The sequence below is a fragment of the Euleptes europaea genome, chromosome 1, assembly GCF_029931775.1.
Source record: "Euleptes europaea isolate rEulEur1 chromosome 1, rEulEur1.hap1, whole genome shotgun sequence".
Lineage (NCBI taxonomy): Eukaryota > Metazoa > Chordata > Lepidosauria > Squamata > Sphaerodactylidae > Euleptes > Euleptes europaea.
This window is the reverse complement of record NC_079312.1, coordinates 171,895,624-171,908,940: the sequence shown is the minus strand read 5'-3', so window position 1 is coordinate 171,908,940 and position 13,317 is coordinate 171,895,624. Positions and strand designations below refer to the sequence as shown.

Genomic DNA, 13,317 nt, shown 5'->3' with positions numbered 1-13,317 from the left:
TTAGACTTTATGGCATTGAAGTCCCTCCCCTCCCCAAACCCTGCCCTCCTCAGGCTCCGCCCCCAAAATCTCCAGGTATTTCCCAACCTAGAGCTGGCAACCCTAAAGAGAAACCCAGGTCAAACGATCCTGGCAAAATGCTGTATTATGCCTGTATGGTACCCAGGTTTGCATTTACACTTCATATGTTCAGGTGCAAACATCCATGTGCACTAGGGTTGCCAACTGCCAGGTAGTAGCAGGAGATCTCCTGCTAATTCAACTGATCTCCAGCCGATAGAGATCAGATCACCTGCAGAAAAATGGCCGCTTTGGCAATTGAACTCTATGGCATTGAAGTCCCTCCCCTCCCCAAACCCCGCCCTCTTCAGGCTCCGCCCCCAAAATCTCCAGTTGGTTGTGAAGAGGGACCAGGCAACCCTAATGTGCATATGCACTTAGACCCATACCAGACTACACACTTCTCCACTAGCCAGGTTGGGAATAGAAACTATTCAGTGCATCTTCAGGCTCCCAGCAGGGCAAACCATGCCTCCGAGAGCTATTTTGGGTCTGGAATATGGTGCAGTGAAGAATGCTGAAGCAACTCCTCTTCCTGCACTGTGGTTCTGATCCAACTCAGATCCTGGCATACTTGGCACCTTATTTCCCACCAGTGCATATCTGATTTTCTTTAAAGATCCAAATCAGTATAGGATAAGCTTGACCCGCCTCATGGAGAAATGTATCTTTCATCCTGAAATGGCCCTTAAACATAAAGCTGCCAACTCTGGGTTGGGAGATTCCTGGAGATTTGAGGGTGGAGTAGAGATTCCCGCCTCCAGGTGGGACCTGGGGATCCCTCGGAATTACAGCTCATCTCGAGACTACAGAGATAAGTTCCCCTGGAAAAAAACGGATGCTTTGGCAATTGGATTCTACGGCATTGAAGTCCCTTCCTTCTCCAAGCCCCACCCTCCTCAGACTCCACCCGCCCCCAAATCTCCAGGATAATGCTGCTGCGGTCGTCTTGTTTGTAGGCTTCCTAGAGCCAATGGGTTGGCCACCGTGTGAACAGACTGCTGGACTTGATGGGCCTTGGTCTGATCCAGCAGGGCTTTTCTTGTTCTTATTGCAGGGCTATCCATGGCTACTAGTCAAAATGGATACTAGTCCTGATATATACCCATTCTCTCCAGGATCAGAGGAGCACGCCTATTATATTAGGTGCACTGGAACACAGGCAGGATGGTGCTGCTGCAGTCGTCTTGTTTGTGGGCTTCCTAGAGGCACCTGGTTGGCCACAGTGTGAACAGACTGATGGACTTGATGGGCCTTTTCTTATGTTCTTACATTCTTATGTTCATGACCTCCCATTACCTGGAAAGAGCTGCCTGGTGGGGACACTGAAGTGGGTTTGGTTCTCCAGGCGGAAGGCCAGGTCGCTTTCCTCCGATCCATTCCTCTGGGTGCAGATCCCCGCAGCGATGGAGACCCCATCCTTGCCCTCCCGCACTCCAAATGCCTTCAGCACATCGACAAGGCCATCTGGAAAGGAAGCACAAAATACTTTAAAATTATTATTTGCAACCTTTACCGTCTGCCTTTCTAAGCAAAGGTTCTCAAATCAGGTCATCCAACTCTCCGCCCCCACAAGACCAAAACAGAGCTGGTGGGGGGGAACAGTTTGTTCCTCTGCTTGCATCTTTTCTGGGATAAAGGGAGCCGTTGCAACACACCCTGGAGCTGAAGTAATCGCAAGCTAGAGACAGTTGTTAGCTTTCCAGAGGTTTGACAGCAGTGTGAAAGAGATCGCCGATCGCGATGTGTATGCTCCTCCAACAAGTGTTGCCGGTTCATGTTCCACAAACCTGTAAACCTGTTTCACCAGAAGCAAAAAAAATAAAAAAATAGTATGCATAGCTTTATGTGAAATGAATCCTTTCAAACTATTTTCACTTCTCTAACAGAAACTTTGAAATGTGGTGTTGGAGGAGAGTGTTATGGATACCGTGGACTGCCAAAAAAACAAATAAGTGGGATATAGATCAAATCAAGCCTGAACTGACTCTAGAAGCTAAAATGACTAAACTGAGGCTGTCGTACTTTGGTCACATTACGAGAAGGCAAGAGTCACTGGAAAAGACAGTCATGCTAGGAAAAGTTGAGGGCAGCAGGAAAAGAGGAAGACCCAACAAGAGATGGATTGACTCAGTAAAGGAACCCCAGCCCTCAATTTGCAAGATCTGAGCAAGGTTGTCAAAGATAGGGTTTTTTGGAGGACTTAGATTCACAGGGTCGCCATGAGTTGGAAGCGACTTGACCGGACAACACACACACACAATAGAAACTACTATCTGTCTCTAGGTCAGAGAGTGTGAATGGGGACATTCTAGCATATTCCTCCAAAAACTGCTGGACTTGATCGACCTTGATCTGATCCAGCATGGCTTTTCTTATGTTCTTATGCCCCAAAGTCACCCAGTCAGCTTCCCTGGCATGAGTGGGTATTCGAACCCAGGTCTCCTAGATGCTAGCCTGATACTCAACCACAATACCACAGACAGAGATCAGTTCCCCTGGAGAAAATGGCTGCTTTGGCCATTGGACTCTAAAGCATTGAAGTCTCTCCCCTCTCCAAACTCTGCCCTCTTCAGGCTCCTCCCCCAAAATATCCAGGTGTTTCCCAACCCGAAGCTGGCAACCCTACCCCTGTTCCAAAGCAGCCAAGAGTTTAAACTTCACACAGGAACATACACGAAGCAGCCTTATACTAAATCAGTCCATTGGTCCATCAAGGTCAGTATTGTCTACTTAGAATAGCACTTCAGGGTCTCAGGCAGAGGTCTTTCACATCCCATTAGGGTTGTCAGGTCCCTCTTCACCATCGGCGGGAGGTTTTTGGGGTGGAGCCTAAGGAGGGTGGGGAATGGGGAAGGGAGGGACTTCAATGCCACAGAGTCCAATTGCAAAAGCAGCCATTTTCTCTAGGAGAACTGATCTCTATCGGCTGGGGATCAGTTGTGATAGCAGGAGATCTCCAGCTAGTACCTGGAGGTTGGCGACCCTACATCACATACTGCCTGGTCCTTTTTAACTGTAGATGCCAGGGACTGAACCTGGTACCTTCTCCATGCAAAGCAGATAACCTCTGGCCACTAGGGTCGCCAGGTCCATCTTCGCCACCAGTGGGAAGATTTTGGGGGTGGAGCCTGATGAGGATGTTTGGTGCGCTAGGGTTTGGAGTGCTAGGGTTGCCAACCTCCAGGTATTACAACTGATCTCCAGTCGATAGAGATTAGTTCACTTGGAGAAAATGGCCGCTTTGGCAACTGGAGGATGATGAGGATGTTTGGAGTTGGGAGGGACTTCAATGCCATAGAGTCCAATTGCCAAAGCGGCTTGAATTCTTTGGAGTAAATGTTGATTTAGGGCGGAAATTGCGAATGGCTGTGGTTTGTCCCTGGAAAAATTATTTGGGTACAAAACCTAAACCTAAGTTTAGAATCCGTTCCTCATCAGGGGTCAACCATAAGGAATTTGGACTTTGAAATATTATTCCTGCATACTTTGGACTGATCTACACCCCTCATGGGGAATATAATTAGGTTGTTTATTTAAGTTGTACATTGTTATTGATTTGATTTACTTGTATTGCTGTGGAGAAACAGTATTGTTCACTTACCTTATTCTGAAGGAGATTACAATTCCTGTTGGAACGTTGCTTGTAATAGTCTTATTTTTACATTGGAGCCTACGTGCTGATTGTTGTTATAACTACCTGGAGGTTGGCAACCCTGCTGGCCACTGGCTCCTCTCATGCTGAACTAATGTGCTGAGGGTTTCCTTAGACCTTCTGCTTCATCCCAAGCCAGCAGAAGCCAGCCGGTCGTGGCCATCCGTCATGTAATGACCATGTGACGCTTCCCCAGAGGAGCAGCAGGAACGTCCCAGCCCAGAGGTTCTGCAAGGATGACTAACGGCCGGCCTCCCTGGCCCTGCCTAGCTGCGACTGTCTCCCCATGCCTGGTGAAGTCAGTCTTGTCCCAAGCCTTCCTTTCCTCCTCCTCATGCAAAACAATTCTCTCCAGCTCTGGCCGGCTTCCCAACCCATGGGCGTCCCCGGCATTGGCAGAAGCTCTCGGGCTAACACCGCAGGCGGCGGGCCTAAGCGCCCTCCCAGCTAACATTCCTGGCTCCAAATCAGTCACAAGCTAGACAGGTCCTGTGGGGCTGCCCAGCTGCGGGATTGGAGATGAAAGGGGAGGCTGATAAATGGACAAGTGTACATCCCCCAAGGTGTCACTGGCAGTAAGTCAACCTCTGATCCTCTGGCTGTTTGCTTTGGTTCCTCCGTGCTCGGTAGGGTTGCCAGGTCCCTCTTTGCCACCGGCGGGAGATTTTTGGGGTGGAGCCTGAGGAGGGCGGGGTTTGGAGAGGGGAGGGACTTCAATGCCATAGAATCCAATTGCCAAAGTGGCCATTTTCTCCAGGTGAACTGATCTCTATCGACTGGAGATCAGTTGTAATATCTAGAGGTTGGCAACCCTAGCGCTCAGGCAAGTGTGCAGTAGGTATCTACCTAGGAGGTATCTTCTATGGGTGCAGTAGATGTTCTGTACCCTTCCAGCACTTGGTTCTCATTTAGGGTTGCCAGCTCCAGGTTGGGAAATACCTGGAGATTTTGGGGGTGGAGCCTGAAGAGAGTGGAGTTTGGGGTGGGGAGAGACTTCAATGGGGTATAACGCCATAGAGTCCACCTTCCGAAGCAGCTGTTTTCTCCAGGGGAACTGATCTGTGTTGCCTGGAGATCCGTTGTAACAGCGAGATATCTCCAGTCCCCACCTGGAGGTTGGCGGGAGATCACCTCCCATTACAACCGATCTCCAGCTGATAGAGATCAGTTCACCTGGAGAAAATGGCCGCTTTGGCAACTGGACTCTATAGCATTGAAGTCCCTCCCCTCTAAGGTTGCCAACCTCCAGGTGGTGGCTGGAGATCTCCTGCTATTACAACTGATCTCCAGCCAATAGAAATCAGTTCCCCTGGAGAAAATGGCTGCTTTGGCAATTGGACTCTATGGCATTGAGCCCCTCCCCTCCCTAAACTAGGCTTGCCAGGCCTTGCAGCTCCACCAACGGGAGCTTCGCGGGGCAGTGGCATTAGCGCGTGATACTCACATGCGCCTGTCACTGTGCGCTCACGCGCCTGCGCCCCTGCACACCATGTGTTTACGTCACTTCCGGTTTAACCCGCTCTAGGGACGCTCTAGCAATTCCGGCCAAAACTATGAGTTTTGGCTGAGGGTGCTAGAGCGTCCGCGTCACTTTCGGGTTAAACCAAAAGTGATGCGTGTGCTGCATCTGCCGGCGGGCAGCCCGGTGGATGGGCGGTAGTTTACCCGCTACCACCGGGCAATTGGCAACCCTACCCTAAACCATGCCCTCCTCAGGCTCTGCCCCAAAAACCTGCCGCCAGAGGACTTGCCAACTCTACCCTGTGGTGATGGAACTGGAGAGGTTGTGTGCATGCCACACCACTCTGCAGAATATCCTCCTCTGGGGAGGGGTGGATTTGCTACAAAAATATATCCTCCTTTTAGTAAAGTTGCCAAGTGACTTCCCTCTTGAGAGGGTGGGGGGTGAAACTTTGCATACAATGTGGGGGGAGCCATAGTCACCCTGGGAGAATACAGAGTGTTCTCCCGTGACTTTCCACCAAATTCTTTCTGCCCCCAACAGAGGGATGGGAACATGCAAAATTGCATCTTCGGCTCCATCTCTCATGCTCCTTTGACCTAATTCTATGATCACATTTCCGGCCGAAGATGTTCCAGCTGGAGCCGTTGTTTCTCCTCTCCACCTCTCCGCCCCCCAGTCCCTGGCCCAGCAAATCATTCAGTGGGATTTCCACGGTATCTTCCCCTGCCAGCCACATGCTGAGATGGCGACGGGGTATGGGATATGTGGGAGGCTTCCCCTGACCCCCCCCCACTATTTCCTAGCTTACTTTACTTTACTGATACTGTTCATATGGCCAATTCGGCCCTGAACAAGGTCACACTAAACTCAAAATTTAAAAAGGAGATAGATAGATAGATAGATAGATAGATAGATAGATAGATAGATAGATAGATAGATAGATAGATAGATAGACAGACAGACAGACAGACAGACAGACAGACAGACAGACAGACAGACAGACAGACAATAAAAGGAGGAGGAGGAGGAGGAGTTGGTTTTTATATCCCCTTTCTCTCCCACTTAAGGAAGAATCAAACCAGCCTACAATCGCCTTCCCTTCCCCTTCCCACAACAGACACCCTGTGAGGGAGGTGGGGCTGAGAGAGGAGGAGGAGGAGGAGGAGAATTGGTTTTTATATGCCGACTTTCTCTACCACTCAAGGGAGAATCAAACCGGCTTACAATCACTTTCCCTTCCGCTCCCCACAACAGACACCTTGTGCAGTAGGTGGTACTGAGAGAGTTCAGAGAACTGTGACTAGCTCAAGGTCACCCAGCTGGCTTCATGTATAGGAGTGGGGAAACCAACCCTATTCACCAGATTAGCCTCCGCCGCTCATGTAAAGGAGTGGGGAATCAAATCCGGTTCTCCAGTTCAGAGTCCACCGCTCCGAGTCCAAACTACCGCTCTCAACCACTACACCATGCTGGTGTATTAGTATTTTTTTTTAAATCTTGATTGATTTGAGATAAAAACAACTGCCAACATAGTATTAAAATCCACCCCTGCTAAAAGAGCCCTCAGATTTTTCCAATTCACGAGCAGAACCCCAGATAAAAGACTTTATCCTTCTGTCTCTCGCTTCGTCAGGTCGCAACTAAACAAGGAATGCTGAAGAGCGTCTATTTGGCCAGAACCACATTGGCATACTCTCTCACAATACAGTACCCTATTTAGATGACCCGTTAACTCCCCTGATGGAATGGCATTTAGCCTAGCACAGAGACGCCGAGCTGGAAAATGTGACTCGGAGAACCGGAGTCTGTGCAAATCGCTCCTTGCCCCTCTGTAAATGTCACCGGTGGTTTACGACCAGCCTTGGGAAGGACAGCACAAGGACTGATTTGCAGCAGCGCAGATGAAGCACGGGGAGAACTTCAGAGAAGGATAAATGGCCGGAAAAGGCAGCTGGACCAGCACGGCGGGGTAATGCGTTCTGACTCAAAGGAGTAACATGAGCCGCTCGGTGACTTGAGCCAACATCACAGTTAGATGTGCATTATCAAAACAGAACCCCGCCGTGTTCAGTAGTGTTCGGTAGTTTCCTCGCACTGACTTGCCTCTTCCTCAAAGTATGTTCTCCCCCAAGCCATAGGGTTGCCAGGTCCCTCTTCGCCACCGGCGGGAGGTTTGGGGTGGAGCCTGAGGAGGGCGGGGTTTGGGGAGGGGATGGACTTCAACACCACAGAGTCCAATGGCCAACGTGGCCATTTTCTCCAGGGGAACTGATCTCTATCAGCTGGAGATCAGTTGTAATAGCAGGAGATCTCCAGCCACCACTTGGAAGTTTATTTAGAAATTGCAACTACTATGACTCAAAATAAGAAATGATATCACTTTGTATGCATAATATTGCAGATTAGATATATTGGTGCAAAATATAATAAATTATAATACTGCAAATAAAACTCTGACAATAAACTATTTCATTTGTATTGAACTCATACAAGCAGTTTTACAAATAAATATAGAGTATGGCCAATGTAATACTTCTTACAATAGGTCAATAGGACAAATAAAGCATTTGCTTTGAAAAGAAATTGTGAAATTAATACAATTCAAAGCAACATAAGAAGAGGACACGGGACTGGACACAGATAGCTGAAGAAGGAAGAAACAAGATCTTTTACCAGGGACTTGTCCCACCCTTTTGTATCCTGGTTCATGCTTACCACTTTTTTTTGTGTGTGTTATATGTTGTATAACAGATTTGTAACAAGATGCTCATTTCTTATTTTGAGCCATAGTAGTTGCAGTTTCTAAATAAGCTTTTCCCTTAAGCAACTCTGTTAATATTTTTGCACCACTTGGAAGTTGGCAACCTACTCTGGGGTCTTCTGCTTCAGACTGTAGGTAGGGGAATATGCAGCGGGGAGAACTGAAAGAGACTGCCACTCCCAGAAAGCCAGGTACCAGGGAGGAGGCCAGTCTAAAACCCTCTCCCTTGACATCTAGGTGTTTTATGTGTAAATATGAAGGGTTAGTTGATCATGTGAGCTCCCACCTGCGGTCTGAAGCGGTAGACTCCAGAACTGCGGGAGGACGCCTGGCAGGGAAACTCTTCACATTCTGGGAAGCCTTCCAGTATTTTGCAACTAGTCCCTTGCCCATGGGTAGGGTTGCCAATTCCAGGTTGTGACATTCCTGGAGATTTTGGGGGTGCATCCTGGTGAGGTTTCAGGAGGGGATGGACCTCAGCGAGGTATAATGCCATAGAGTCCACCCTCCAAAGCATCTTTTCCCCCTCCCCAGGGGAACTGATCTCTGCAGACACATGAACACACATGAAGCTGCCTTAAACTGAATCATACCCTTGTTCCATCAAGGTCAGTATTGTCTTCTCAGACCGGCAGGGGCTCTCCAGGGTCTCAGGCAGGGGTCTTCCACATCACCTACTTGCCTAGTCCATTTAACTGGAGGTGCCGTGGACTGAACCTGGGATCTTCTGCATGCCAAGCAGATGTTCTACAAACTGAGTCACGGCCCCTGACTGGAGGCCAGTCATAATTCCAGGAGATACGCAGGCCCCACCTGGAGTTTGGCAACCCTACCCATGGCAGGCATTTTGTTGAGGTGCCTATGGCATGCTGTCAGAATTTCAAAGGCGCCCACAGGCTCAACGAGGGTCTAACCCTAACCCTGGTATACACAAGAATCCAAAACAGCTTCCCAAACAGCCTTCTGCAAAACTCCTATCAAAAAGGAAACAACCACCCCCACTTCAATAGTCTGTAAAGGAGGTGCTCTGGAAAAGGCAATTGTGCATGACCTAAGAAAGGTGGCGGCGTGCTGTCTGCACCTCTTTGAACCAACTGTTTCAAAGCGCCGGTCCTGCCACTAAGGCTGTTACTCAAGTCAACATATTACAACCTGACTTAAAAGAGGATACAAAAAGGAGCTCTGGGTTGGTGCACAGGAGAAGCAGACCTGGCAACTGTATGTATGAGAGAACATTCACTTTGGAGTTAAAACTACAATGTCCATGATGCAGCGCAAGTGTGCACAATGAGGAAGAGTTGGTTTATATATGCTGACTTTCTCTACCACTTAAGGAAGAATCAAATCGGCCTACAATTGCATTCCCTTCCCCACAACAGACATCCTGTGAGGTAGGTGGGGCTGAGAGAGTGTGACTAGCCCAAGGTCGTCCAGCTGGCTGCATGCGTAGGAGTGTGAGGTAGGTGGGGCTGAGAGAGTGTGACTAGCCCAAGGTCGTCCAGCTGGCTTCATGTGTAGGAGTGGGGAAACCAATCCAGTTCACCAGATTAGCCTCCACCACTCATGTGGAGGAGCGGGGAATCAAACCCGGTTCTCCAGATTGGACTCCACCGCTCTTAACCACTACACCACGTGGGCTCTCCATAACATCTGGAAGGGTTCGACCAAAGTAAGCAACAGATATCACAGAAAGAGGAGCAGAGCTGCTAATGCAATCAACCCCAAATGGAAACAGGCAGATAGATTTCCCACGGAAATCCGCCGCTCGGTGCCAGCAGAGTGGAAGCGAACATGGAATTCTGCTCATCTGCTTCACACATGCCTCCTGAATTAATTCTTAATGCAGTTTGACTGTGGTCATGTGAAAGTAGGATGAGACAAATGCATTTTTTGTGCTCACATTCCAAACACAAAGACATGTGGGGGGAAAGAGAGATATTTTTTCCATACGTCATCGAGAGGCCGGACAAAGCTTCACATTGGAAGCCAAAGGGAAGAGCGACTGCAGGCTCATTCAGGTCTCCCAGCTGCCCGGGAGCGTGTATTCATGCGAACAAGCATGCCCTGTAAGCCAAGAGCTCATGGATCTTGGCTGCAGGAACATCTGCAATCTTGAAAGTGCATTTCCCAGTGCCTCACACAGGGGAAGCGTCCACAGCCAAGATAGATGGACTCTTGGCTCATGTGGTGGAGTTGCTCATGTGAGCGCATGCCCAGAGATTGCCAGGATCCGACCCTCTGTCTGCCACTAGGAGAGAACAGGCCATTATGATTCAGAGCAACCTGTCATTTAGATTAAGAATGTCCTGGGATGATTGGTGGGGAACCAAAACCACAAATACCGTCTTTTTTACTTCCATCGAAGCATATTTACAAATGTCATAGATAGCTGACTCTGTCCCAAGAGTCTGGAACAATGAACTGAAAACTCCCAGATTTTTGTAAACAGAAAAATAAAAAACGTCTCCTGCTGTGTGTTAAGTAAAAGAAATATGCTTGGGTTTATGTGTAGGAAGATGTTGCTGCAGAAGTCTGCCTAGCCTTTTAATCGAATGTCAGGGGTCATAGAATCATAGAGTTGGACGGGGCCATACAGGCCATCTAGTCCAACCCCATGCTCAATGCAGGATCAGCCTAAAGCAGCCCTGACAAGTGCTTGTCCAGCCTCTGCTTAAAGACTGCCAGTGAGGGGGAGCTCACCACCTCACTCGGTAGCTCATTCCGCTGTCGGACAACTCTTGTGCTAAAAAAAAAAAAGTTTCCTAATATCCAGCCGGTACCTTTCCTCCTGCAATTTAAACCCATTATTGCGAGTCCTATCCTCCTCTCCCAACAGGAACAGGAACAGGAAGAAGAAGAAGAAGAGCTGGTTTTTATATGCCGACTTTCTCTTAAGGAGAATCAAACCGGCTTACAATCATCTTCTCTCCTCTCCTGACAACAGACACCATGTGAGGTAGGTGGGGCTGAGAGAGCTCCATGAGAGCTGTGACTAGCCCAAGGTCACCCAGCCGGCTTCGTGTGTAGGAGTGGGGAAACCAATTCAGTTCACCAGATATAGCCTCTGCCGCTCGTGTGGAGGAGTGGGGAATCAAACCCAAAGCAGTCGGTGGGGGTGACCGCGGGGAAACGACCCTGCATAAAAGGCCATTTTGTATATTCCTTTATTCTTTCCCTCACTGTTCCTTTAGGCAGAAGATGCAGAAGAGATCTGGGTCGGCTTTCAGATGTGCCACTAAAGAGCGGAGCAGGAATAGGGAAAAAGAAAACAGTGGGTCAGGATTGAAGGACGCTTGCTTAGCAGGAAGGAGGAGGAGGAGGCTGATTCACAGAGCTGTGGCCTGGGAATGGAGGCGGACTCCAGGAACCACAAGCAGCTTGGAAAAAATGCACCGTGGGTGGTCTCTGGCAGTGTGTCCGTTCCAGCCTTGACCTTCACTGCCCCAAGTGAATCTGATCCCAGGCCCTGGCCCCACATATTCAGGATCTAAACTTTGCGAACAGACTGTGCTGGAACCAAAGAAAATGGGAAGAGGGAGGGTACACCAGGCTTCAAGACAGTGTCCTGGAGGGCCAGCGTGGTGTAGTGGTTAAGAGATGTGGTTTGGAAGGGTGGACTGTAATCTGGAGAATGGGGTTTGATTCCCCTCTCCTCCACATGAGCTGCAGACTCTAATCTGGTGAACTGGGCTGGTTTCCCCACTCCTCCACATGAAGCCTGCTGGGTGACCTTAGGCTAGTCACAGCTCTCTTAGAGCTCTCTCAGCCCCACCTGCCTCACTGGGTGTGTGTTGTGGTTAAGAGCGGAGGGGAAGGTAATTGTAAGCTGGTTTGATTCTTCCTTAAGTGGTAGAGAAAGTCAGCATATAAAAACCAACTCTTCTTCTCACTAGGGTTGCCAGCCTCCAGGTGGTGGCTGGAAATCTCCCACTATTACAACTGATTTCCAGGTGACAGAGGTCAGTTCACCTGGAGAAAATGGCCGCTTTGGCAATTGGACTCTATGGCATTGAATCATAGAATCATAGAGTTGAAAGGGACCACCAGGGTCATGAAGTCCCTCCCCTCCCCACCAGCCGCCCTCCTCAGGCTCCACCCCCAAGTCTCCAGGTATTTCCCAACCTGGAGCTGGCAACTATACTTCTCACTGAGATGGTTCACCTGGTTCTGGAGTCTACCACTTCAGACCGCAGGTGGGAGCTCACCTAGCCCTTCATATTTACACATGAAACACCTAGATGTCAAGGGAGAGGATTCTAGGCTAGCCTCCTCCTGGATATCCCGGCTTTCCAGGAATGGCAATCTCTTTTGGTTCTCCCCAGTGCATATTCCCCCACCTAGTCTGAAGTACAAGAGCCCAGAGGCAACGAGGGTTGAATGAAAGTGAAGGAGGTGGAGCTTAGGTGGAGTAAGTATCAAGCACATGAAGATGACAGCACTAACAAGAAGAGGCAATAATACCGCCTGAGTTTCTTTGAGGTAACTGGCCCAAGGTTACCCTGTGAGATTCATGGATGAGAGGGGATCTGAATCCAGGTCTCCTCATGCCTAGTTGGACACACTAGCCACTACACCACACTGCCTGTGCTCACACTGCCTCTTTCTCTCCCATCCTGGTCTTATCCAGAAATTTCACTCCCATCATTGCCACCCTTCAACACTGGGACTCAGATGTGAGTGCCGCCACAGACTGGAGGATGCAAAGACTTGATTCCAATTCACGTAATGCCATTGCTGGGCAGTTATTGATTTTCTATGGTTATGACCCCGTGGCACAGAGTGGTAAGCTGCAGTACTGCAGTCCAAGCTCTGCAGTACTGCAGTCCAAGCTCTGCTCACGACCTGAGTTCGATCCCAATGGAAGTTGGATTGACTCAGCCTTCCATCCTTCTGAGGGTGGTAAAATGAGTACCCAGCTTGCTGGGGGTAAAGGGAAAATGACTGGGGAAGGCACTGGCAAACCACCCTGTAAACAAAGTCTGCCTAGTAAACGTCGGGATGTGATCTCACTCCATGGGTCAGGAATGACCCAGTGCTTGCACAGGGGACCTTTACCTTTACCTTTTTAAAATTCATGACCAGGATAGCTCAGCCTAGCCCAATCTCAGAAGCTAAGCAGGGTCAGCCCTGGTTAATACTTGGCTAGGAGACCACCAAGGAAGTCCAGGCAATGGCAAACCACCTCTGAATGTCTCTTGCTTCGAAAACCCTATGGGGTTGCCATAAATCTGTTGTGACTTGATGGCCCTTTCTGCTGCCAGATCCCAGCAGTAAAATGTGTATAACAGAATCACTTTGTATGCAAGGTCAAGTTAATACTGACACCCCCACCCCCACTCACAGAGAAGCGGTGTTGATTCAGCCAGTTCCCACATG

At 49.2% G+C, this 13,317-nt stretch overlaps 1 protein-coding gene across 1 annotated transcript in view; it reads right to left on the bottom strand.

Moving 5' to 3' along the window:
- Nucleotides 1-13,317, bottom strand: part of COL5A3 (collagen type V alpha 3 chain) — a 158,497-nt gene that overhangs the window by 126,171 nt on the left and 19,009 nt on the right. Inside the window, exon 2 of the mRNA XM_056867384.1 lies at nt 1,360-1,527. Within this exon, the coding sequence (XP_056723362.1) occupies nt 1,360-1,527 (168 nt within the window). The remainder of the gene's footprint in view (nt 1-1,359; nt 1,528-13,317) is intronic.